The 26,868-nt window shown below is 37.0% G+C and overlaps 1 protein-coding gene across 4 annotated transcripts in view; it reads left to right on the top strand.

Annotated features, from left to right (window-relative positions):
• The first annotated feature begins 212 nt into the window (after positions 1 to 212).
• Positions 213 to 26,868, top strand: part of PLA2R1 (phospholipase A2 receptor 1) — a 72,869-nt gene continuing 46,213 nt past the window's right edge. For 3 of the 4 annotated variants that reach the window (XM_088146634.1, XM_088146632.1, XM_088146633.1), the window contains exons 1-11: positions 213 to 512; positions 3,654 to 4,034; positions 5,444 to 5,617; positions 6,013 to 6,186; positions 7,732 to 7,845; positions 9,072 to 9,215; positions 11,353 to 11,541; positions 12,836 to 12,993; positions 13,914 to 14,021; positions 23,937 to 24,046; positions 25,526 to 25,695. In XM_088146634.1, coding sequence (XP_088002760.1) covers positions 398 to 512; positions 3,654 to 4,034; positions 5,444 to 5,617; positions 6,013 to 6,186; positions 7,732 to 7,845; positions 9,072 to 9,215; positions 11,353 to 11,541; positions 12,836 to 12,993; positions 13,914 to 14,021; positions 23,937 to 24,046; positions 25,526 to 25,695 — 1,837 coding nt within the window. In that variant the 5' untranslated portion in view covers positions 213 to 397. The remainder of the gene's footprint in view (positions 513 to 3,653; positions 4,035 to 5,443; positions 5,618 to 6,012; positions 6,187 to 7,731; positions 7,846 to 9,071; positions 9,216 to 11,352; positions 11,542 to 12,835; positions 12,994 to 13,913; positions 14,022 to 23,936; positions 24,047 to 25,525; positions 25,696 to 26,868) is intronic. The other variant, XM_088146631.1, reaches the window with a different exon arrangement.

Genomic DNA, 26,868 nt, shown 5'->3' with positions numbered 1-26,868 from the left:
ATGGGCGCTTTTCTGTCTAGCTTGCGCGGAGTTAACACAGCCAGCCTGGAGCGTATGCGGGGAGCCTGCTTTCGAGCTGAGTACAAGCCGGTACCTGACGCCCCCCCCCCCCGCATCTTCTGCCTCCCCCTTAGCAGAGCAGAGTTGGTTTGCGTTTTCTCCTCACCCCCACACGGAGGGGGATTGGGAAACGCCTCTCTCCCTCCTCAGGCAGCGATGGGGGAAGGTCTGTCAGCCTGTGTCCTTCCCGGCTCGGCCACAGAGCGATAGGAGCTGCTGTTGCGGCTCGCTCCGCCGTCCTTTTCCCTCTCCCCGGGTCTCCCCGCCTCAAGGCTGCCGCTGCGGTTCCCCTGCCAATGCGCCGCGAAGGCTTGCTGGCCGAGAGCCTTTAAGTCCCATGGAAATGTTTGGGGTGGAGTTCCTCCTTGCTTGCTCCGTGCTGATAGCTGGCTCCTGCTTGGCCGAAAGGGAACTTGCAGCATTGACACAGGACCAATTGCCCTACTTCTTGAGTAAGTCGGCGCGGCGGCTGCCTTGAGGGCGCCGTCGCTGCTTGCTTTCTCCCGCGCGCGCTCTCTGTCTTGCTGGGAGGGTCTCTTTTCCTATTGATTTCATTCCCTTCCTGTTGTTGTTAGCCGATTATACAGCGGGTTAGAGTTTCCCCACTAGGAATGATGCTTGATCTTGGCATAACTCTCGTTCCAGGGAGAAAAAATAATAATAATAAAAGCTTGAACCCGCTAAGTCCAGAGGAATTTCTTTCTTACTGCTCCCGATTGCAGTGTTGATCAGAGACCCGCCCAGTCAGTTCTTGCCCTGTGCTAGGGTTGACTGTGTAAAACCCATTTAACTACCAGAGTGAAGGGCCGAGGGGCCAGGTCTGTACCGCGTGCTAAGCTTCAGTTAGGTTTTTCAGCGCTCAACGGGCTGCGCATTGCCAGCTCTTTCAGTTTGCTCGTGCTTCAGTCGGTTGCCTAAACCCACAAAACGGGTTTTCAGTTCTCCGTTTTATGCACGCAGCCAGTATGTGCAGTTAAGTGCTTATATGTGGCTGGGTATCTTAATATTTTTCAGGTAGTCTCTTGTGGGGGAATGTCATTTTGTTTGCATTAAGCCACAGTGTTTGTAGACTGAAACAGCCATCTCTTGTGTTTACTATGCACCTAACTGTATTACTGATAGTAGTTATCATTGTTCCAGAAGACATTACTAATATTAACACTTTTAAAATCTTTTAAAATGCATTTTTCTAGTTGTCTCAGGGGCTGAATGTTCTAAGCATGAGTACTATATTTGTGGCAGAGCCATACTACTTCCAGTATTGAGGCATAAAGTCCTAAATACCTTAATTTCTGAACTTCTGACTGCCTACATAATAAGATTTGCTTCCCCCCTCTGGTGACTCCTGCCATCCATTCATTTATGTCTGCTAAAATGCAGACCGAAAAAGCAAACCATGCAGGCATGCACAGAATCGTTCAATTCCTATTTTCTGATGCTGTTATCAGAAGATGAAGCTCGTGAGTTTTTCCTCGGAGAAAGGGCATCCATAGCCATGAACAAATGACATTTGGCTCCTTTTCTTTTTAGCTGAAACAATATCTGGGCATGTATTGAGGACCAGTCAGCTGATTCTCAACTCTTTTCTAGGTACTATAAAATTCCAAATATGGAGGGGAGACAGGCATACTTCTCCTCCCTGTGGAGAAGGGAAGCTGCAGGCTGCAACTGTCTTCAGACAGTTGGGTTTCTGATTATGCGTAGTCCACACATTTTGCTGAAATGATTTTGAGACCATTTTTAGTACTTCCCTGACAGTGTGGGCACTTTGGAGATAGAGGGGTTGAAGCTGGAGCATGTATCCCTATCTTCCTTTATACCTGAAATTTTTTGATTCCTGAAGACGCTTAACCCAAAGTATGATTGAGTAGTAGATAGTTCATTTGTCCAACTGAAAGCTAAGTATGGCTGTGGAAAAGCCATGGTACACAAAACACCTTTGTTATTTTGAATGAGATCAGGATTTGAGAACATACATGTGCTAAATGTTGCTTGTTTGGGGGTAGATGGTGCGCGTGTGGACATCTCCCCTGTCACCAACCTGATTTTAATTGTCTTTAAGATACTGATAATTGTTATTTTTAATTGGAAGCTGCATGCTGCAAGGCAAGGTACTAGCTTCTAGCATGATCTCTATTTCCAAGAGTGCCTATGAGACTCACATAGGCTTGGAAAATAAAATGGTGAAAGGCTCAAGCCCAATATCTTGTTCAAATTTCCAGAAAAAAAGATGGTTTAATTGTGTAGTAATAAGATCTAGTTTGAGGGCTAGAAGGGGAATAAGAAGCAATCTCACCAATTTTCCTACAGGTAAATGAGTGTTTCATGAATAGCCATAGCAATCTTTTTGTGAAGGTACCCACAACATATTTTTAAAATTCCAAATTTGTCCATTGCCTAACAATTTGACTATCCTTGTTTCAGGTGTTTTGTAAATTAGGCAACAATTGGTTCCAGCAATAATTTCATATTTCTCATTTTAGTTATAACCAGGAAGTACCTATGCATCTTTTAAAAAGCTGCATTGTTTCAATGAAGTTAAAAAATGCTGTGAGTCACAACAATGCCAGTGAGAGAGGGTTTTTCAAACTTTGTGGTGCTGTGACCTCGTAAAATTTCAGATAGGATTGAGCTTATCATTTTGCTAGCACAGATGTAGGTATCAGTTCTAAATAGTATAACTCAAAGTTAAATTGAAACTTTAAGAAATGCAAAGGTTTGGGAAGACTTGACAGAAAAAAAAATCTTCCATATAATTTTCCATAAATTGTCTTTGAGCTGGATAGCATTTCTTGATGATAAAAGGTTGAGTCTTGGTTGCTTTACTCAGACAACTGGAGAGGTGGAGGGAAACATCTTGATCTCTCTCCTGAGTGTGAATGATTAATATATGAGTGCTTAGATTTTTAAAAAATTATTTACCCCCCCCCCTTTAATATTGCTGATACCGTATTCAGTTAAATAATTAAAACAAATGTAAAGGTTTTACTAGTGAAGAGACATCAGCTGCAATCCTAAACTCACTTGCTTTAAACTGGATTGAAGTTCAGAGTGCTATAGGGGTGTGTGTGTGTGTGTGTGTGTGTGTGTGTATATATATATATATATACACACACACACACACACACACACACACACACACACATAGAACTCTGGACAACAGTTTCATCCAAACCTGACAATTTTCTATGTCTAGTTCTATTAAGAAAAGAAGTAATAGAAGTTCACTGTGTGCTTGAGTCCCAGAATTTTCAATATAATTGGAGCTAAGCACGAAGTTAATATTTTTCCTGTTTTCCCTGGAGCCGCTGGTTGTCTGGAGAGCCCAGGGTGCAGTCCTGTCAAGGTTCTAGCTTTGCTTAGCCATGCAACCCTAATCCCTGTCAGATGCACTCAGGGCTTTCCTTCCTGTGGTGGCTGGATAAGCCAACTTACCGAGACAGCATGCAAAGATGTCAGGCAGGTTATATTTTGGTCAGTTATAATGGGGTCAAAAATTTAAAAGCTGTTTCTCACAAAACAGACCAAACCAACTAGATAACACCCCCACCCTCCTGTATGCATAACATGAAATGAAACTTCCTTTGTTCTAGGAAAAGGAATATTTATTATCCAAAGTGAGGATTTCAACACATGTATTACAGCTGAAACTTCCAAGCTCATCCTTGAAAACTGCAATCAAGTTTCCAAATACATGTTATGGAAGTGGGGTTCTAAACAGCAGCTTTTCAACATAGGCAGAAGTGCTTGCCTAGGGCTCAACTTCAGTAACCCAGAGCCCTCACTAGTAATTACAGAATGTGACTCCCCTCAGTATTTGCTGCAGTGGCAATGTCATGGAAAGGCACTTATTGAGGCATCACAGTACAAATTAGCAGTTGAAAACAGCAAATTTATTGTCGTTAAAAGAACTTCCAGCTATGGATGGAAATCATTCATGTCACATGATGACCTTTGTGAACATGCATTTGAAGGTAAAATAAATATTTTTTCTAGCCCTGCTTCCATTAATAATACAGGAGGTTCTTGTTATTCGTGTGGGTTGTAAGAAAAGCATCTTCTGTATGATTAAGGTAATTACTTCTATTTGCTATAGTATAGATTCCTATACATGCTATTTGCTATGCATGTATAGGAATCTGTCAGCAATCTATACTGCATAGAATTTGAACATGTAAAAAATCTCAAATGGTATGCACTTTGCTAGCATAATTCTTTCCTTTTACGTAATGATCATCCATATAGATATTCGGGGCATGGCATATCTTTAGAAATGTTACGAAATTTCTTCCACGTGAACCACCGTTCATGGTTTAAAATGAAGTCTATTTAGTTGCTCAACAGGCCAGAAACAAGCCATGGGATGAAGGAGACATGAATTCTGGCTTATTCCTCTTGGTTACATGACAGGAGCAAAGCAGAAGGCAAATTGTGAACCCAGTGGTTAGGATAGGCTCATTTCACATAGGGGTATATAATGGGTTGCAGAGTTAAAATGTGAATTAGTTAGATTTATAACTTCCATAATTAGTAATATGGAAGGGCCAGTAGTTAACCCACAACAATGCTTGGATTTTCTGCAATTACACAGTGTTGACATCTATGGTGGGAGGAGGAAAGAGTCATGTCAATGCAGTGTTGGGCTTTTTTGGATCAGTTCTACGAGTTCACATGCCTTTATGGATCAGTTTAGCCTTTCTCCTTAGTTAAGTAGTCAACAAACCTAATGAGTTACAAAATACACTCAGTTCAGCACAATGATGCAAGAAGACATATTTACTAATGTTTTATGTGTTGTTCTCAAGATTTAAGTGTAGGAAGATAACACAAGAATGATTTTTATACTTTATATCTGACTTGAAAATAATGAACCACTCTTGCTCAATTTTTTACTTTGCAGAAATATTCTAATTGTAGTACTTGACTCTGAGAACCTAGTGAAGGCAACCAGTGCTTACAAATCCATGAACATCACATGTCCTGACCTTGCAAAAATATGAATAGCAAATATATGAATATATGAATTCCATGGTAGTGGGTTTATACTGTAATGAATTTGTTAGACTTTAAGGTGTTACTACTGTAGCAGTCTTGCATGGGTACTCTTGGACAGCTTTATTAAGTGACTGATGGGAAGTATTGTTATAAAAATTATCAACTGCAAAACAAGTTGTTGCTATCATGATGTAAGCCGTATTAAAAATTGGTAGCAGCAGAGCACTTCCTTCTAGTGAAAGTACATTTGCTGTTGCAAATCACAAAACTGTTATGATACCAGATTTCTTTTTGGAGGGAGGGAGGGAGGGAAATATCCATTAAAGGTTTTTATACTTTTTCCATTTTCTTTCCCAATGATCTATCAGCAGTATTTTATTCCATTCAGAAATGTATACCCTGTTGGGAAATTCCCTTGGTTTGCCTTGTGTTTTTCCATTTAAATACAACAATAAATGGCACTATGAATGTATCCAAGATTTCAGAGAAGATGGATATCCTTGGTGTGCCACAACAAGCCAATATGAACAAGATGAAAAATGGGGATTGTGCCCAAATTCTGGTATGTCGCAATTAATACATTCCTTTATCTATTTATAGCAATGACACATGCATTGGCCTGAGGACGTTAGACTAATAACTGGAATGGTGGTCATGGGGTGGAGAGAGATGTATATGGGTAGATCCTGATTACGGATTCAAAGTACTGTTTGTTGAATTGTTAAATTGTATTCACTGATATTATCAAGAGTTATTTAGTATGAAGGTAATTTTGAATTTCAGAGTACATCCTACTTCCTGACTTAGTTTTGACAGCAGAATATGGAAAGTACACTCATAGTAATGTCATCATAGCATTTCCACTTTTTCACTAGGTGTTAATTAATCTAGATTGTTACATTAGGAATGTTATGTTTCTTAATTACTTTGTAATATCATGCTGTTTTTTCTACACAGGGACTGGCTGTGACATTTTTTGGAAGATAAATGCAGATACTCAGATTTGTTACCAGATCAATCTTCTTTCTGTTCTCTCCTGGAATGAGGCACGTATTGCATGTCAGGGACAAGGAGCAGATTTGCTAAGTATCACAGATATGAGAGAACAGACGTATATTGGTGGTCTAATTGGTAAGTGTAAAAGACATGTTGTTAAGTGAAACCTTGATTTTGTTGAAGTCCAGAATATAAAAACTTTCAGTGAAGCCCCAATTATTGTGATTCCTGTTTACACAAACTCATTGGCTGCATTCATATATAACACTGAACTAGTATTTGCCAACCTGTTATGATTCCCCAGATTCCCAGCCAGCATGGAAAATGGTTAGGAATTTAGGGATGCATTGTCCCAAGATACGTGATTGGCATCAGGTTGGAAAAAACAAAATTCAACATTACATGAATGAGCAACAGAGACTTTTAGATTTGCAGATTCTTTTTTTCTGCAAGCCTTTGGTATGGCTATGAAAAACAGATTAGAAATATCCATTTCCTATTTTAAAATAAATAAATTTTATCAATATGTCCAAACTGGGAATTCTGATTAGCTAAAACCAGGATTGGTTGAAACAAGCCAGGTGTAACATTATGAACATAAACTATCTCTTAGTTTCTTTTAATTATCATGATTTAAACTTTCAATTGGTCCCTTTTGGAAGCAATAGTAAATTACTGTTAAGTTAAAATATAAAGCAGACATTTCTATCTATGTGTTGCTAGGAGTCAAAAATGGTTTGATGGCACATAATCAGTCCTCTTAGCCACACCAGAGAAGCAGTGAGAAATACTCAAGCCCCCCTAATGTTGTTATTTATTTATATATTTAGTGCTAAATTAGGGGCAGGGAACTTTGTGGTGGAGGGGGCACATGTATTTAGCTAGGTAGCTTCTGTGGTCTACTGGGGGCAGTACTCTTAATTGCTAGTTGATTCAAAAGGACACATTGTATTTTCTTAATTTTCTCAAATGATTTCCCATCCTTTTTCCATTGACCAGACATCTTCCTCAACAGCAGCTTATTTGGAAGTGAGGACAGTAGGAAGTTGACCATTTCCCATTGCCTTGTCACCTCTGCTTTTTTGGCCTTCTATGATTCCTTTGTTCCTGTACTGACACATGGATTCCATCTTGGGAACAATTTAGAACAGTGTTTTTCAACCTTAGCAACTTTAAGATGTGTGGACTTCAACTCCCGGAATTCCCCAGATAGCATGCCAAGGTTGAGAAACACTGATTTAGAAGAAAAGGTTGGGTGCAGTTGGCTAGGATGAGTTAGCCTTTTCTCAGCTAGAGAAAAAGGCTTACCCTTTTTTAGTAGGCTGCAGGAGCTCTGTTTGAATGACTGCTTGTCAGCTCTCGAAGGGCATGAAATAAACAATTCTTTTACATTCTTTTTCTGAAGTCCCCTGCATTGGCTCATTCCTATTTCCTTATTGCACAACTGACATGGGAAAGAGAGTAAGAGAAAGGAAGAAGCAATCCAGCTGTTTTCTGAAAACAGTAATTACAGATTGCTTGCACCTACATCTGCTGCAGAAATCTCATTCTGCTTAAAGAGAGCAAGAGAGATCCATGCATTCCATTGGTTTAAACATCCAAGGCTTGTATTATTGGGAGTGAACTGTAATGGTATCTGAATGGCAACCTGTTTATGAGTGTTTGATATATATTTTACAGAGCAACTGAACACAAAAGAAGCCATGCTATGGACAGGCTTAAATCAACTGGATGAAACTGCTGGCTGGCAGTGGTCAGATGGTGCACCTCTAGCTTTGGTGAACTGGCAAATGGGTATCACTTGGATTTATTATAGCACATTTATGGCTTTTTCAACCAAAATCAGTAATCAGCTGGCAATGAACTAGCCAGAGGAGGCATTAGGAAAGCCATAATCTGAGTCCTGCAAATTGAATGAATCAGCACAGAACCAACGGGTTCTGTCCTTTTGTAGGGAAAAAAAGTTGGCTGTTTCTGAAGATAGGCGAATTTCTCAGATGGGATAGGTTGATATTCTTTAGTTTAAACAAGGTGTCTAATGTTTTTTTCTTTCTCTCTTTTTTAAAGACGTATCTCAAAATATCTTGCCACGGCCTCCCTGCCACACTTTTTGGTATAAAATGCCAATGAGAGCAATGCTACTGGCATGATTTGAGCACTGCAGTCTTAACTATGAAAACTTCTTTCCATACTGAACATTCTTAGAACATGTGAAATGGCATGTTAGAATATTTGCATATCTTAACATGTTAAACAGGGACTTTCTTCCTGGTCCTGAAAAATTAGATGTGCTGTTTATATTCAACAAAATGACATACAGTATTATGAATTATTCAGTATTATTGAATAATTAAGGCTATATGCAGTCTTTGAATTACATTTTACAAAATAAACATGAGCTGTGAGAAGGCTGGATGGTAGATTCCATGAAATTCATACTATCATTTCTATCTGAAACTTTTGTCATTTTCTCTATCTTTATAGCAAACTTGCATGATTATTCCTTGAGTTTGATTTTAAAATGTATGCTAATATGCAGAAGCTGGGTTCACACAATTTCTAGACAAACATGCTCATATCAGGTGTTGTGTGTTTACCCTCAGCGTCCATAGACTACAGAAGAGAAATAAGCTAAGAATTGACTACTTTGAAATCAGTAATTCAGTTTTGATATCACTCTGTTGTCAAGATTTGAACCCATAACTGATTTAGAAGTTGTTCCAGCTACTTCAGGCATAGTTTTTTTCTTACAGGCAACATGATTTGGTAATAACTAGTAATGCCAGAACTCTTGAATCACTCATCCATATGTCATCATACAAGAAAACTGAGTGGTATATTATAAGGCTACCTGAGGGATGGTATGTGCTCTATGCACTGAAAGATATAGTATGTTGCTGCTTGAGAGATAACTGTTAATGGGGGCTAAAAGTTACAGACTTTTTCCTATGATAATATTTTCTCTGAGTATTTTGCTTCTTTTCATAAGGATATAAATTATTATAAAACTGTGTTTGCAGATCCCATTGACAATTCTCTTGGGCCACCTCGTTGTAAAGCATTTAACTTAAAAACACAAAACGATTGGCAGAGTTACTCATGTGAATCTGGACTACCATACATATGCAAAAAATATTTAAATGCTACTGACCGTGAAGCAATTGGTAAGTCACCATCACCAGTGTACTGTAATTTTACTCTCTGATTCAATTTGCAATAAAAGGACATATTTATTATGCATCTCAATGCATGATGGGCTTTAGACAGTCTGATATCTGGGATTTACAGAGTGTATGCTCTGGATGTCAAGAAAAAAAAATAGTTACATGTACAGAGTATAGTCCATTTATGCCAATGGAATATCTAAGCATTCCGCTTTTGCCATTTTGAGGGCATAAAACATACTTTTTACAATGAGAAATTAATGCTGCCAAAGGAATTTTCTCCCCATCTAGTATGGTAGCTTTTAGAAGTAAATAAATTATGTTTATATTACTTAAGCTCCAGTGAAATAGTCAGGGTTACTTGTAAATTCCACATAAAAGAAACATGCCAGCATTCTGCGCTGCTAAATGGAAATCCACATACAGTAGTCAGCTCTTGCTAAGCTCTTTTCTATGTTTGGCTCAACAAAGAGGTAGCAGCATTTATTCTGTATGACAAGAGCTCAGAGTGAATGTTGCAGTTGTTTTCTATATATATATATATATATATATATATATATATATATGTGTGTATGTATGTATGTATGCCTAAGAAATGAAATAATACTCTTCAGTGGAAATATATTTACATTTCCATGTAAATGAATGCCCTCATTTTTAATCATGTGATTGTAATTTAGTTATTGCCTAATATTAGATGGCAAAATGGGCCATAATGTTGGGTTTGGCAACTTTTTGTTAATTTTGGGTACCAATGCACAATTTTTGTGATGAACTAATATCCAGGAAAAAAAAGCTGAAGACTTACAAGAGAAGATCACCAAACTCTCATAAGATCTCATGTAAGACTGTCAAATCTTGTGAAGTTTAATCTCAACAATTTTATTATTTTATTTTGGGGGAGCTAAATGGTATTGTATCATCAAACACTGCAAAAATGATCTTGGTTCACTGTTGTGGTTTTTGTTGCTGTTGTTTACCTCTAAAAAAAACTGCTTGAATGGCTAGTCTGTAGTAGTTCTGATGTACATTTTTGTTTGTTGTGTGCAGATTATACAATTCTATCCTTAAACCATTGTTTCACATTAGGCTCTATTTGGCAGACATTAGTTTTTTGGTTTTTAAAGTAGACCCCTCAAGTCTGTATTCCCTGGATCTATAGAAGTTAATGGCAACCATTCCAAAAATAAGATTTAAACCAAGAAATATCATCATCCCTTCCTGATCATACAAGATTTTCTTCTATTTTCTCAGTGAGAGTCCTGGAAACTGGTTTTTTTAATATATAAAAAGATATATAGATAACTGCTCTAAAATAAATTTAAAGCTATATTTGTTTCTGTCTTTTTGGTATACTGTATATTTACTCACAATCCATCCTGGTTTCATATGAAGTGAAATAAAAATGTCCATTTAAATATACGATTATTAAAATAACTCTAACAAAAATATTGACCAAACATGGGGTTTGGACTTATTTTTCCAGTCACAGATCACAATATGACTTATTCTTTAAAAAAAACCAAACCCATAGGCTTAACTATATCTCTCTCAGCAAAAACATCTTAAAGGCTAGACAGATTTACTGTGGTGTAAACCTTTGCAAACTACATATTATCAGGCAGGCTAATGCCATGATAAATTATTCTTCAGATGTCACAAGACTGTTGCTTGTTTTGGCTTTTAATTTGCATTTAAATGTGTGTGTTTTTTCAATGGCTCTCATAACGCGCATATCTAAACAATTTTTCACTAAAAATATGTTTTTAAACATATCTGTGATTGAGAACTACACTATAAGATGTGGAAGGTCTGAAAGTCAGTTGATAACCAAGTTTCAATCTGTTCATTATAGATCAAGTAATGGATCAAGTCAGTTTGACGAAACTTCATAAAGATCAAATTGCCGAAGTATCACTAAACAGTTTTTATTTGTAATTGTACATTGTTAATCTGTTTTTATAACATTTGCACTTGTATTTTTATAGATTAATGCATTTTTTATTTTTGTAAAAAAATAGAAAGTAATGTGAAAAAGCTAATGTTCTCACACACTACATGTGGAATATAACTATATGAAAGTAGGAGATTATTCAATTTGTTAATATAACTATTTATTATATATTTTAATTAAAAGATTCATGGAAATTTTATCCTACTGACTGTGACAGTAATTGGTATCCATATAATAATTACTGCTATAAACTTCGTAAAGAAGAAAAGACCTGGAATGAAGCATTTTTCTCCTGCCGGGATGATAATAGCACACTCATTAGCATAACCTCTTTGGCTGATACAGAGATGCTTATTAACCTCCTTGAATACGGTAAATTTTTATCATTAGTTGATATTGAACATTGTCTTAAGATATAAGCAGTTTGCATTTTTAAAGCAGCTATTAAGGTTTTTTTTTTTTTTTACTTGAAGTACAGTACTAGAATCTTGCTCAAGTTCTTTTGGAACCTTTCCTCAAGGCTCAAACGTTAGTATTATTAGACAGCTTTATAAAGTTCAGGAACAGCAGTTGTGTAAATTGATAGAGTCACACTGGGAAATTCCCAACTGCTCTGCACCATCACCGGCTCTCCGACTCTCAGAAGTAGCAGTAGGAAAAGGTTTGATGTTGAGGAAGAAGGCTGAAATTGGGGACGATACCCACTAGAGAACATGATGCTAGATCTTTTAAACTTGAAGTAACAGGGTTGTGTAAAGTCTTACCCAATATAATATTTGTACCAAAAAATAGAGCTGTCATTGAAAAGCCCCAGGTCAACTGATGCGCAATTTTTTTTAGCACTTCATTTATTTTTAGTTTACATATTATTACAACCAGCATCTGGGATATTTGTTTGCTTTTTATGTATCACTTTTACATTTGAATCACTTCCATGGGTGAGAAGACTGTGGCCCTCCAGATGTTGCAGAATCACAGCTTTCATAAGGACCAGCTGACATGACCAATGATGAGGGATACTGGGAGCTGTAGATCAACATGTGGTGGATCACAGTTTCTCCAGCCCTGAGTTTTATTGCACAGTCATCTTTTGAAGCATGTCAAGAGTAAGAGAAAATAATTTGACTGAATTTACCTCTGGTGAGTTTAATGTCTCAACAGTCTTGATAGACTCAAAAGCATGACATTCACAGTATTTTATAAAATAATTACAAGCCAAGGTGCCTTTATGCTATTCAGAACATTTCTTTCTTTGAATAGGTTACTAGAAAACAAGTGAGAATATGCTATGAAGTACATGTCTTGCAGTGGGCTTTTGGGGCATCTTTTTGACCACTTTGACCGACAGAATACTATATTAGATAGGCCTTTGATAAGACACAGGAGAGTTCGTGTTATGCTGAGCAGCCAAGAAAAGGAATAGTGCAATATTGTGGATGTATAGGACAAGAGGAATCAAATGATTCCTTTGGGCAAATGAGTCACTCTCAAATTCTCTTTCTACGGTCTTAGTTTTTTCAGGATCAGCCAAGGTCAGCTAAGTACTATTGCCTGCAATGGTCAAGGCTAATTAAAGAGTGCAGACCATTTTTTTTTAATGTGCTATTAGTCAAACATTATCTAGTTTTTCAAGTCACCTTAAGATGCACTTCATTATCTTCTATAGAAAATGTGACAGACACATGGATTGGACTAAGCAATAATAAGACCCCCATTGAGTTTGAATGGTCTGACGGATCTGCCGTAATCTTCACCTACTGGAATAAACAAGAACCAAATATTCTTCAGCAGGAAGGACACATTTGTGTTTCAGCTCAGCAACATGTATGATTTTTTTCCTTTTTAAAATAATTAAGTAGGTGAATGAGTTTAAATGTTATGTATCTATATGTTACATTTATTTTTAGTTTACATATTATTACAACTAGCATCTCGGATATTTGTTTGTTTTTTATGTATCACATTTACATGCTTACATGCTATGAATACTACAGAATATTGTGAGCCTTCCATATTCGATGCTATTCAATATAAAGTTGGGCATACAGCAGTTAATAACAGAACAATACCCCTGCACAGATATCTTGCCTATCTGATCCATAACTATTAGTATAGTCATTTTTTTTTTCATGCAGTGCCATCCATTTCTCATTTCTCTGCTTACTCCATACTATATCATCTGAGGCCTTTGCATGTTTCGCTTATCTGTCCTTTTTCAGACTTTTTATTTCAGGGAAGTTTGTTTCATTTGCTCACACAGTAGTTTGCAAAAAATGTAGATTTTTTTCTTTTTTCCTGACCTGGAAGAAATGTTGATAAATATTCTATGATATCACACAATAGCTCTTTGAATTATTGAGGTAGTTCCAAAGCAGAAGAACAGCGCAATCAGCAATATTAGATAAAATGTAGAAGGATGATACATTTATATTTTAGTATTTAGGGTTTTTATTATGCAAACTTTTATTTTAATACATTTAAAATATGTCTAAAAGGCCTATCTAGCTGTGAAACAGGGCTTACTCATGCCCTAAATAATATGAGACTGCAGAAGATCTAAAAATATTAGTTGTACCCTCAGTAGTCTAATGCATATGAGTAAAGTACCTGAAATTTATTTATTTATTTATTTAAGTATATTGGCCGCCTAAATAAGTAGGCCTTTCTCTGAAAAAAATGAGATACTTGAACTACCTTCAATTGTTTTTCTATTGTAATTCTATTCTGTTACTGTTTTTAACCAGGAAGGACGCTGGAAAGTTAAAAATTGCAAAAGCAGATATTTTTATATTTGTAAAAGAAGAGGAAATGTGGGAAATCCCATTTTTGAAGTGGAATCTGGCTGTCCAGAGGTAACATTTAAATATGGGAAGTGTTCAGCTATAGTTTGATAAGAGTTATAGCACTTTTTGAAAATGTCACATTTTCATTGCATTTATAATGTATGCACACATATTACATACAGAAGGAAAATGTGCTGGGATCAATAGGATGTATTCCTAGTTGGGTAAAAATTGTACCCGACTGAAGATGTCTCTTCATTGACGTTAATCAGCCTGCTTAATATAATCAGCAATCTTTGTGCAAGGCATCTTTATTGGAAGTTGTGGGCTTAGCTGTAGAACGAAAGCATCTTAGTGGAAGTGCAGCCTGGCTTTTAGAGTGGGCTGATCTATGGTTAACCAGTGTCTAATGTCACAACATCCCCTGAGAAGTGGATTAATTGATTTTATATTAGTCTTCGACTCAATTCCAAGGAATATATTATGGAGGAAGCTTGAAACTTTCACAATAGATTGCTGGCTTCTTGTGCTCATTCTGAATCTATATGAAAATAACCATATGAGGGATCACTGTACCCCCAGGGCCATCCTAAATGCATAATTTTTTCCAAAACAAGGGTGAAGCATGGCTGCATATTAAGTCTCCTTCTCTTTAATTTCTGTATTAATTTGTTGATTGAAGCAGTCTCTGACCCGAGTTTCTATCCTCCAATTGGGGCTATAGAAAGGTTACCTCTTTGTTATATGTTGATGGTGGGTCTATACATTCATTTACTGTAAAGCTATAGATCTGAGAAGAGTCCTTCAGGCCTTTGCCTCTTACTACTTTGAAGAAAAACTTACCATAAATTATTCTAAGATCAAAATTCATGGTTTTCTCTACATCCTTAACAAAACATAGGTGGCAGATTGATAGATATGACAGTGCAAGTTAAATGTACAGCTGTGTTGGTATTGTTTTCCAGGACTTTAGCCCTGATTGCATATATTAGAGAGACTGCTCAGAGATGTGTGGCTGCAATTTTATTTGTTTATTTTATTTAAGCAATTTATATGGCCGCCCAACTCACTCACGGTGACTCCGGGTGGCCTAAGAAATAAAAACCCCAAATACAAAACCCACTACACCCCCTTGGTGACAACAACACATTTACACTAGCCATTTGATGGACTCAGTATCAACCTGGGATTCCCCAGGCCTGCTGGCAAAACTGTGTCTTCAGGGCCTTGCAGAAGAGTATCAAGGTGGGGGCCAGTCTTATTTCTGTGGGAATGATGTTCCACAGAGAGGGAGCCACCACAGAGAAGGCCCTTCTTGGTCCCACTAGATGGACCTCCTTAATGGGGGGGACCCATAACATACCCTGCCTTCCTGATCTGGTGAGTTGAGTAGATGAAATTGGGAAAAGGTGGTTCTTTAAATAACCTGGCTCCAAGCCATGTAGGGTTTTAAAGGTAATAACCAGCATCTTGAATTGGACCCAGAAGCAAATTGGCAGCAAATGCAGCTCCCACAAGAGAGGTGACACGTGCAGATCTAGACTTGCACAAAACCACGTGGGCTGCCACATTCTGAACCAACTGAAGCTTCTGGATACTTTTCAAGGGCAGCCCCATGTAGAGCGCATTACAGTAATCAAGACAGGAGGTGACTGAGGTGTGGGTGACTCTGAGCTAGGCTTGTTGGTCCAGGAAAGGGCGTAACTGGCGCACAACCGACAGTTGCGCAAAGGCCCTCCTGGCCATAACTGCCACCTACTCCTCAAGCAGGAGTCGTGAGTCCAGGAGAACCCCCAGATTATGCACTGGGTCCATCTGAGGCAGTGCAACCCTATCCAAGACCAAAGATGGCAATTGTCCATGGACCAAAGAACCCCAAACCGAGAGCCATTCTGTCTTGCCAGGGTTCAGTTTCAACCTTCATGAGGATGTTAAACAGAAGTGGAGAAAGTACCAAACCCTGCGGAACCCTGCAAAGCAGGGGCCAAGGCCCAGACCTCTCGCTTCCTATCAACACTGACTGCGAATGGCCATAGAGGCCTTCCTCTGTGAAGTGAACCATGACAACACAGTGTCCCCCACTCCCAACCCCTGAAGCCGCTCCAGAAGGATACCATGGTCAATGGTATTGAAGGCTGCCAAGAGGTCAAGTAGGGTGAGGATGGACACGCTACCCCCATCTCGCTCCCACCAGAGATCATCAAAAAGCTGTTTCCATCCCATATCCAGGCCTGGACCCTGACTGAAAAGGGTCCAGATAATTGATTTGATCCAAGAACCTCTGGAGCTGCAGTGCAACCACCTTCTCAACAACCTTACCCAAAAAGGAAAGATTGGAAACAGGACAAACATTACCTAACAGGGTGGAATCTAGCGATGGCCTCTTAAGAAGAGAGCAGACTGGCAGCCTCCTTAAAAGGTTGGGGCACCACCCCCTCCCCCAGAGAAGCATTAGTAACTGCCAGAACCCACCCACATGTCACCTCCCAGGAGTATTTCACCAGCCAGGAGGGACACGGGTCTAAAACAGAGGTGGTTGCACTCACACTCCCTAGGATCCTGTCCACTTCCTCAAGAGCAACAGGATTTCCAGGTGTTTTTTTCTCAGATGAGGATTTACATATTACCTCTACAGTTTGAGTCTCCCAGGGCAATCCTTGCGTGTACAAGGATTTCTCCATCCTGGAAGCAGAACTATCTTTGTGGTCCCTTATTGTGTACCCAACGGTGTCTGACATTTGGAGGCAGGATCTGTTGCAATAGAAGCACACCTTTGGATCAGCAAAATCAGTTGCTGGCTTAAAATGTCTGCCCTGAGGGCTTGGCCTCCTTGATTCTACTGAATAACTTTTACCCAAGTTGGAAAAAGACTTCGAAGACAAAACTACACAGCAGTAGTCTGTCTGCCTTAGTCTTGCAATCCTTGGATTTCCCCCAAAATAAAGAGGTCATAAGACAGCAAATGGTGGTTATTGATGTACAGGCAGACAACATTAAACCTCCCTTTGCTTTGAAAAAGAAAATCTAACCAAAGCTTTTATCCAAGGGAAATATCTCTCTTTAGGGCTTTCACGTTAGCTCATTTCAATGCTCTATCTTTAGCCTCATTGGAAAGAAGATACTGACAAATTCCCTTTGAGGAAAGGTTTTGCCCTTGTCATTTGGGAGCAATTGAAACTGGGCATCATATCTAGTTATACTGTCAATTTTATAATGATATTTGCCACCTTTATATAGCCCTGATTCTAAGTATGTTCCCTTGTACATTAAGTATATTTTATATCTCAATTCTCACTAGTTTTAACAATGATGTTCCTTTTATAACTGAGAAATTCTGCTTTAGAACTTTTTCTAAACAATGATGAAAACAAATGATGAAACTGGCAACTATTTTATTTTATTCTGCAACTTACCCGCAAGAGTTGTTCATTGTTATCATAAGATCATACAAATTATACAAATATTTCCAGTTTATGCAATTATTTATTGGTTACTTTTATTTTTCTGGTCATGGACAGTGATTCATTGACAGAATGCTCTTTGATTTCACAGTGGATTCCATCAAGGAATTTTCTTTTTTGCAGGCTCATACCTTCCCCTACATCTTCCTATGTCCTCTAATCAGATGGAGGCAGATCACCTCTAATAAAGTGAAGGCAGAATCACTGAAAATTTGCTGAGGGATACCTCTATTTTATCCCACAGTGGAAAAAGGAATTTAAATGTGCACAAGATTGCCACTTTAATATGTTACAATTCTAATTTTTAAGTAAGCTCCTTAGTATATTATGTATCCACACTCCAAAACAAGTGTGTGTTCCATTAATAACATTCCAGTCCAGGGATTTGTTGAACTACAAGGACACTCAGCATGCACATGAATTCCTACATATTCAGAAATGCCCATTTGCTTTAAGGGAAAAGACAATTCTTTATCTCTATTGAAGTGACAAGTAAAGCCCTTTATTTGGAAGTGCTGCACATATTGAATCATTTAAGAAGCTATGAATTGAGGTCATAAAGTTTTTTCCTAGAACTCATTTTGTGGGTCACTTGCTTTGTCAGCAGTTGTGACTGAAGTTGCCATATCTTTATGCATCAAAAGAAGGAGCGCTTCCACAGACCATCTGCACAAATAATAACTTTTGGATAATGTTTCATAGTTTTTTAGTTCTAGAGAATGTCAATATTCAAAGCATTTGTTTCTCTGACATGGTGAATTAACTTTTTTTCACTGTTGCATTAACATTCTATTCATGAATGAGGATGCTGTTGATTTTTCTCTGTTTGAAAGAAAAATATATGATAGCTGTTATCTAAGACTCTGAGCCTGACATATTAAGGCTTTAGTAATGCATGTTCTGCTAAAACCATGAGCATTAATATCCTTCAGAGTGCCTGGTACAATACCTAACAGCCCAAGCAGCCACTGTAGAATGAATAATACCTATGACAATTGACAATAATTATATCACCACAGATATTTTTCACCATATTTTCAGTCAATATAACCTGACTGAGATTGCCTTATTAGCTCAAAACCCTTATTAAATGTTGTGCTCTACCATGGAAAAATCTGTAACCAACATACAAGAGTGGGCCGTGCTGAACACTCCAAAACCAACTCTATTATATTCCCTGTTCCAAAATATGCTAATTTTGTGTTGTTTTATGATACAACCATGTGTTTCGAACTGACATCCATGTATGGAGGATTCTTCTCAAACCAACTAGTCCTCATTCTTTTTAGCTTTTCCTCAGGGTCATTTTGGGATAGGTCTGGATTGAGCAGAAAGGGTGAAATGCATTTCTACCAAGGTTGTATTATAAAAGAGGCAGGATGGCCTTCTCAAGGAGTCTCTGGGCTATGTCATTTCTAGTTCATAAAATGAGATGGATATTCCTGTACCAAATTGCAAGGGTTCCTTCTACCTTAATGTCAACAAACAACTGGCTGAAAATTAGTTTAATTTTGATTTCAAACACTAACCATCAGATTGAGATAACTCCTTACATTAATTGCTGATGATGAGAGGTCAATCCCTCCTTCGTAATATGTTGTTGTTTTCATTTGCTCTTGCCTTTAGAGAATTGTCCTGCTTTATTTGTCTTTACAACACTTCTGATGAATTGATGATCCCATATCTTTCTTAGATATTGCAGCAAAGTGCTCATTGCTCAGCTGGCCATATGCCATGTGATGTTATTACTAATTCAACAACTCCTTTTTTTTTTGGTCCTTCTAATCTATAAACTGCTAACAGAGAGCAAATGTTTTGTTACTGAGGTCAAATTCCTTAAGCTAGCTGTCTAAACACTACAGCAGTGATGATCAACCCATTTCCTCAAGCCTTATTTTGGAATTATATCATGAAGCTGTCATTTGTCTGACAGAGAAGAAAGGAAGAAATGTTGCTTACAAAGCCAATAAAATTGGGTTAAATGGAGGGTTACAGTATTTATATAGCATCATTTGAAATGCTAGTATTTCATGCAAGTAGCGCAGCCTCTAGGCAGCTAAGTCCACCAACATCCAAAGAACTTAGTTAATTAAACTGAACTAATAATGAAATAGCTTAGTTATGATTTACACGGTTTGTTGTTTTGAAGGATATACATGTTGCTGCTCTGTAATCTGAAATATAAATAATCTTAAACTGAAAGAAAAGTCTCTAAACAAGCATTATGGCCACATGGTAGATTATATCTATAACAATGAGGAAATATTTATATTAATTTTTGATGGTTATTTTTCCTCATTTACTGTTATATTAAATGGAATTGTAGCGTTTAATGCCTATTCTCGCCTTTCCATCTCTCATTCATACCATATTCTCAAAAGGACTTACTGTCTCACAAAAGAGATCTAGCTTTTATCTCCACAAACTAATGTCTCAGTGTAAGCTCAGAAGCCTGATTGAGAATTGACATCTGACTTTAAAAGTTACAATTTGTTCTTAAATGTTAATGATGGTTCAAGTCTGACATGCATTTGTATGTATGTATGTATGTATGTATGTATGTTTATGGCCACCTATATTATAGCAATGACTCTGGGTGATATACAAAGATTAAAAACCCAGCAGTTACAAACAGTAGCTCTTGATACCTGAAGTAAATAATACATTCCAAGCATAAAATCACATCAACAACAGAGCTTGCCTAATCTCCTGGCCTGAACACCTGGGGAATCAGCCAGGTCTTTAGAGCCTTACAAAGGCTAACGGAGTTGGGGCCATCTGGGTCTCTGGGAGGATGCTGTTCCTGCAGTCACAGAGAAGGTATGACTCCTGGGTCCAACAAGATGACATTGTTTAATAGATGGGACCAGGAGCATGCCCTCTCTGCTGGGTCTGGTGGGGCAAGCTGAAAGAATGGACGAAAGCAGAAAAAAGAGAAAACAGAAAGTCAATTTTGGGTAAGTGAGACATCCTATATACAAACGTTCAATCTTTGGATGTGGCCAGTGGCTATCAGTATACCAAAGATCATCTCAAGATTATCTTAATTCTGTGTAAAGCTGGCTAGTCATCCATCACCTGAATTGGATATCATCGGAAGAGAGCTGTGTTCTCTATGGTGGCAAAAATCAGGAATCTGGTACCAGGTGCTTGCGTGGCAGGGAGGGAAGGGAAAGCGGGATGGTTATGCAGATGTAGGTTATATATGAAACAGGTTACAAGTACTTTATCAATCAACAATTCTAGTGTATTATACACCCATTGTGTTTGTTGAGACTTTCTGAGATTGCCTGAAACCTTTTGAAGTATGTGAGGCTTAAAAAAAGTATGTGAGGCTTAAAAAAAGGCTGCCTTTTGTAAAACAGCCACTTGGAGGTCTGCTATGGACATTGTATCTGTTAGGAAAGATATATGCTCAAACTCTCTAAAAATCATCCTTCAATATGGCATGTTCCATTTAAATCATGCCAGATCTTCTTATTTTAATGTGTTGCTGATCCCTAAAGTGACATAACTGTTTTATCAGAAGTTAAATGTTCATTTAAACTTTGTTAGTCAAGTACATGCCCCCCGTCTTAGTGTCTTCTTTCTGTTATTTATCGATACTGTCTTTATGTCTCCACTATAGCTTTTCTTTTGCTGACTGTCTCTGGGCTGATTTTTTGGGCAACAGTATCAAAAATTGGTTAGTTGGTGCATAGAAATAGCCTAACAAAAACAGCACTTAAAACATAGAAAAGCCAATACATGTGGATACACAAAAACAACATTGCGGATTCTGGTAGAGTGTAACCTAGAAACACTGTAGCCTCAAAGCTACAGAACAAAAAATCCTTCTATTCCTTGTTTTAAATTTTATTTTCCTTTTTATTATGTTGTATTGTTATTATTATATATGTTGTATTGTTTCAGTACAGTGATGTTTATATGGTATAATTAGAGATAACATCCTATTATTTAGATATCTTAAAGTATTGAAAATAGAGAAATGAAAGAAAAATTCTATCAATATTAATTACAATTTAGGATGTCAATATTACAAGCATAAAATTATTTGGCTTTTTCTTCTGCAGTTAAATATAACATTAAAAAACCCTTCGGTTCCTAAACAATATAAAAATCCAGCCTTCTGATGGGATATTGGATGCAATATCAAATTCAGGTTTGGATAATACCGTAGATACTAGTAGGGTAATAGAAAACCGTATTCAACTTCCAGAGAAAGGAATGAGCAGCTGCTGCTGCTGCTGCTGCTGCTGCTGCTTTTTTTTTTGGCCTACCGACCAAATTAGTAGTAATCCTATTAATTAGCAACCATGTGTAATTTTAAAAACAAAACTAAAACTTTTAAGTAAATATTTTTATGGAGCTACCTTTCCATTTATAGTCTCAAACTATAAGTAAGTGTACCCAGTTCTCATTCTCCAGATACCTAGAAACTCTTATGCCTATAGTGTATATGGCATTAAAGATGCTGAAAGAATTTGAAATATCAGAGAGGTCAAAGCATCAATCTACCAGTGTGGGGGTAGGAAGAGAATTGGATTTACTTCAGAAGCAGGTCGATACTGCCTGCTTTACAATATCCAGATGTTATAACTTTAATATAACAATAATAAATGTTTAATTTTTCTTGTCCAAATACTCTGTTGAAAATATAAGACCCATGGGTACTAATTAAATATTGCCTGATGAATTCTGGAGACCTTAAAAATTTTCATACTCCTTTGTTAGGCCCAAATATTATGTGAGTATTGTTTTTTTTTCCTAGATCAACATGGTTATAATTGCTTTTTAGTGACCTATTTGTTATTAATTTATGCTATATAACAGTATTTTGACTGACGTATGTAAAAATTGATATACTTCCCAGAGTGTTAAACTACCATATCTCCATATTTAATTAAAGCAAATTTAAAAACCATGATTGTGGTGGGTTGATTCAGAAAATTTAAAAATTAAATTTTAGATTCATTCAAACATTTCCTTGGATATTCAATAAATAAGCTTTATTGAGAAAAAATAACTGAGTTGAGAAAGAAACCATACTTTACTAATTACCAAAGCATAAAATAAAAAGAGGCCAAATTTTCACGGTTAATGAATTGTCATGAATTTTCTTTTTTACATGATCCTCCAACCTTGATCAGATCAGCTACTTCTATATTTATGCTATTTGCATTAATCAATTTTTATTTTTTATTATTATTATTAATAATAATTACTTCTGCATTATTTTATTTGGGGATGATTGTTTTCTTTTGGAATTATAATTTATCATGGATGATTTAATTTTTTCATTGTATGGATTTTCTGAAACGATTTGGCAGCATATAAATTAAATCAGTCAGATAGTAGAATAAAATATGCACAGTTCAGTAGTTCTGAACACTCTGATCATATGTATTGATTTATTATTTTCTAGGACTGAGTAGAGCATCCAAAACAGGCCTCACTGGTGAAAGTGCATAGAAGCCATCTCTTTAAAACTGCCTAATCTTACTTCTGAGTGAACATTTATAGTACGTATGGCAATGTGGAGCCTGACAGTGTACCATTGTAATTCAAGAGTAAAATGGCCAAATACTGGTAGCCCAATTTGGAGCTAGTTTTTGGATTGTGGGGATTAGGTTTGACAATGATATCTTCCCCAGATACCAAAAACAAGCTGAACATAGACTGTTTTCAGATTTGGGGGGAGTTTAAGGGTAGGAATTATAAAGTCCTCCCATTTCTACCCACTAAGCTCTCCATAAAACAGGCTAAAACCTTTTGGCTCTCTCTCTTCCACTGATGTCACTGAATCACTAGATGGCCTGCTGTGGTTCTTCAGACAATCAGGAGGTTGAGTTGTGCCTGCCAACTCATCAGAAGTTGTTCTCTCCAGTGTACTCTGTTGCACTGTTGGTTGTACTGTTCTCATTTTGAAATTTTTGCAAGGTAAACATGGTCATGCAACTATAATTCATTTATCCAGAGAGAATACATTACAGTTATTGTAAATGTGTGCACATGTTCCCTTTGGATATATGAATTACAGTTGCGACCAGTGATTATATGGATGTGCAGAATGTAAACAAAAGTGACTGAACTGATATAGAGATGGCCTTGGAGAGAACATGCAATGACCATTAGCAAAATATGAGCTCAGGCCAGGAAAACAAAGTGTGAGAAATAAGCTTAACATCGCCTACCTTGAGTCTCTTTAGTATACGAGGAGGGAATGGGAAACAGTGTCAGGCTTTCAAGATTCTGTTACTATGGCCTGTATCAATGAAGTATAGTTCTAGTATTTCTTAATGGTGTCTGTTTCCTGACCAGGCCTACCTCAAAGGGCTGACAACTAGGGACCTGCTGCACACTGAGCATAGACACTAGAACTGAGCTGTGTTCCTTCCTTTAACATTCTCTCTTGGAAAAGCTTCCTGATTTAATCTCTGCATGACATCAAAGTATTATTTACAGAAAGAGAAATAGAGAAATAATACCCTATACATTACAGTAATTTGTGTTATTTTTGAAGGGATGGGAAAGACATGGTGGATATTGCTACAAAATTGATAAAATCCCTCGAAGCTTTGGACATGCATCTGGTGGCTATTATTGTCCTTCACTTGCAACAGTAATGAGCAGGTAGCTAAATCTACTCGACAATAGAAAGCTATTTTAACTCTCCTGTGGCATTGAAACAGAGGTGAAATAATTACTTATCTTACAGGCTAGGTGTAACTGAAGACAAATATTCAGTTTGCTGTTATCTGAATCAAGATGGAATTGGCTAAAATTGGATAGAATTCTCAAGTCACCTACCACCTGGATTGGAACGTTCATTGTTGTTGAATAAATGTTCAGCAGTTATTCATCCATGAAAGAATGTTGACATTTTACTTCTTAGTGCTGATTTTCAAAATCTTCATTACATGAAATAGCTCAGTGTTTGCTAACCATCCTGACAAATATATCCTTATTCTCTCCAGTTGCAGCTATTTCATGCAAGTTGTTAATATTGTTAAATTTTGCATTAGCAACTAGTTTCAAGTAGTAAGAAAGAATATATATTCATCTTTGTTTTAATGTGTTTAACAGGAGAAAATCTCTTACTGTAGATGAAATTCAGATATGGGGTGGAGGGATGCAGTTATATCCCCCCACCCCTAGACTTCTCTAGGGGTGGGGGGAACAAAATAATTTATTCACTTATTTATCCAGGAAGGAATCTATTTGATCAGTTAAACATCTGAACTAAAAAGGGGTCTTCTGACTGAATTAATTTTGTATTCTATTGAAAATTGAGTTGCTTGCCTTTATCAATTTTGGGATTACACAATGTTATGGATAGCATGTTTATCTGTATATATTATTTAAGTGGAACCTTTAGGATCAGTCATCTTTCTGTGAATTTAGTCATTCAATTTTTGCTATTTTGAGTGGCAGGCATAAGAGGCTCAATCTGAATCAGAATTGTAGGCCTGGACAAAGTGTTAAAGCTGCTATTGTACACTCCAGTGCCCCCAAAGCTACATTCCAATCAGGCCCTTTGCATTTATGTAGAGTGGAACTGTGCATTTTAAAGTGAAAGAATAAAATTTATTCTAATCATGTTGTTTAGAGATTTCAGAGATTATTACTGGATATATAGAAATAAATAGTCTCTTAGTAAGTAATAAGTAAGTCATTTAGAGCTTTATGACTCAAAGCATCGTATTACATAGCATCACTTAGAATAAGCAAGAGAAGCCATAATAGGCTAGTTGCCATTTGAAGTTATATTCCAAAATATATTTAAAAGCCTGTACCATGTGGTAACTGACTTTCCTTGCAGCAGCAGACTGGATAGGTCTTTTCCTATCTAGTAGCCTTGGTTGGAGTGACTAGAAACATGTTTTATTTTAGCAGCATAGCCCATTGAGTATTTAATGCCATTTAAGGTCATACTTTTGCATGCCAAATGTCTTGTGCCTATAGAATTCAGTCGCTTTCTGTAGACTGCTGTTAGGAAAGTTGTTCCACAAGTGCTGTTCTTTTCTATTGCTGAAAAAGATGAACAAGAGCTACTTCTTAAATTATGACATAGGGAATTTAATAACTTTTAATATTATTGAATCCTTTAAGGTTTGAACAAGGTTTCCTGAACAGTATGATTCACAACCAAAGGAAAACTGATAGTCCTTATTTTTGGATAGCACTTCAAGATCTAAACAATACAGGGGAATACACTTGGCTCACTGAAGACGGAAAACATCATCTTGAGATCTATACAAATTGGAGAAAGTATCAACCCAGTGAGTTGAACCTTTTGTCCATTGATAATTATTGTTCATGTTTTGCTTTAGGAATATACTTACCAATTTTCTGCCCTTTCTAATTTTCCATCTTTTAATTGGTTTGTCTTCATTTAAACAAAGTTTGAATTTTTAAAAAATAACATTCAAATGTGCATTCAAATATTCAAAAAACCCCAGTGTTTCAACTGTTAAAAGAAAATGGCATTCTGTATATACAACATATTTAAGTATTTGACAGCCTTATTTTATATTTTACTTCAGAGGTGGAAAGTAATGTGCCTGTCATTCTTAATTATTACCCTTATTAGTCATGGCTGAGGGGAGTTTTAGCCTAGCAATAACTGGACAGTGAGAGGTTTCCAATCCAGCTATGAGTTAAGAAAAACATTAGCTAAGAGAATGAGCAACTGTTTTCTAACCAAGTTAGTCAGAAGGGTGGTAATCATCTTCCCAACACTATTTAATTTTATATATGAAGAACTCTTGAAAACATGGATGTACCTGGCTTTTCTGCCTATTGGAGAAATTGTGTAAAGATCAGGAAGCAGCAGTTGGAACAGAATATGGAGCAACTAAATTGCTCAAAATTGGGAAAAGAGTGTGAAAATGTTGTATCCTGTCACCTTTCTTATTTAACTTACATGCAGAAAATGTCATAAGAAATGTTGGACTAGAGAAAATTGAAATTAAAATCAAGAACCTCAGTAATTTACTGACATCATTTTGATGGCTGGAAGCAAGGAACACTTAGGGAATTTGTTGCTGAAGATGAAAGAAGGAGAAATAAAGACCTACCTGCTGTTCAATATTACAAAAAACCCTAAGATTATGTCAGTACACAGTGTCAGCCCAATGCAAATAGATAGAAAAGAAGTTGAAGGTAGTAACAGATTATCTTCCTACTAGGCTCAAAAATTCACAGGCATGGTGATTGTAGTCATGACAGAAAGAGACCTCTGCTACTTGAAAGAAAGAACAACATATCTAGACAAAATATTGAAGTCTAGAAACATCACATTGGCAACAAAGGTAAGTATTATCAAGGCCAGTTTTCCCAGTTGTAATATATGATTGAAAGCTGGTTCATCAGAAATGCTGAAGAAAAAAATACTTGAATTGTGGTGCTGGAGAAATTGCTGAGAATAACAAATTATTAAGCAGATGAAGTAA

Source organism: Python bivittatus, unplaced genomic scaffold, assembly GCF_059951505.1.
Source record: "Python bivittatus isolate LINGU-HERP-01145 unplaced genomic scaffold, Pbiv_v1 ctg000480_np1212, whole genome shotgun sequence".
Classification (NCBI taxonomy): Eukaryota; Metazoa; Chordata; class Lepidosauria; order Squamata; family Pythonidae; genus Python; species Python bivittatus.
The sequence above is the reverse complement of the archived record's forward strand: the minus strand, read 5'-3'. Positions and strand labels throughout refer to the sequence as shown.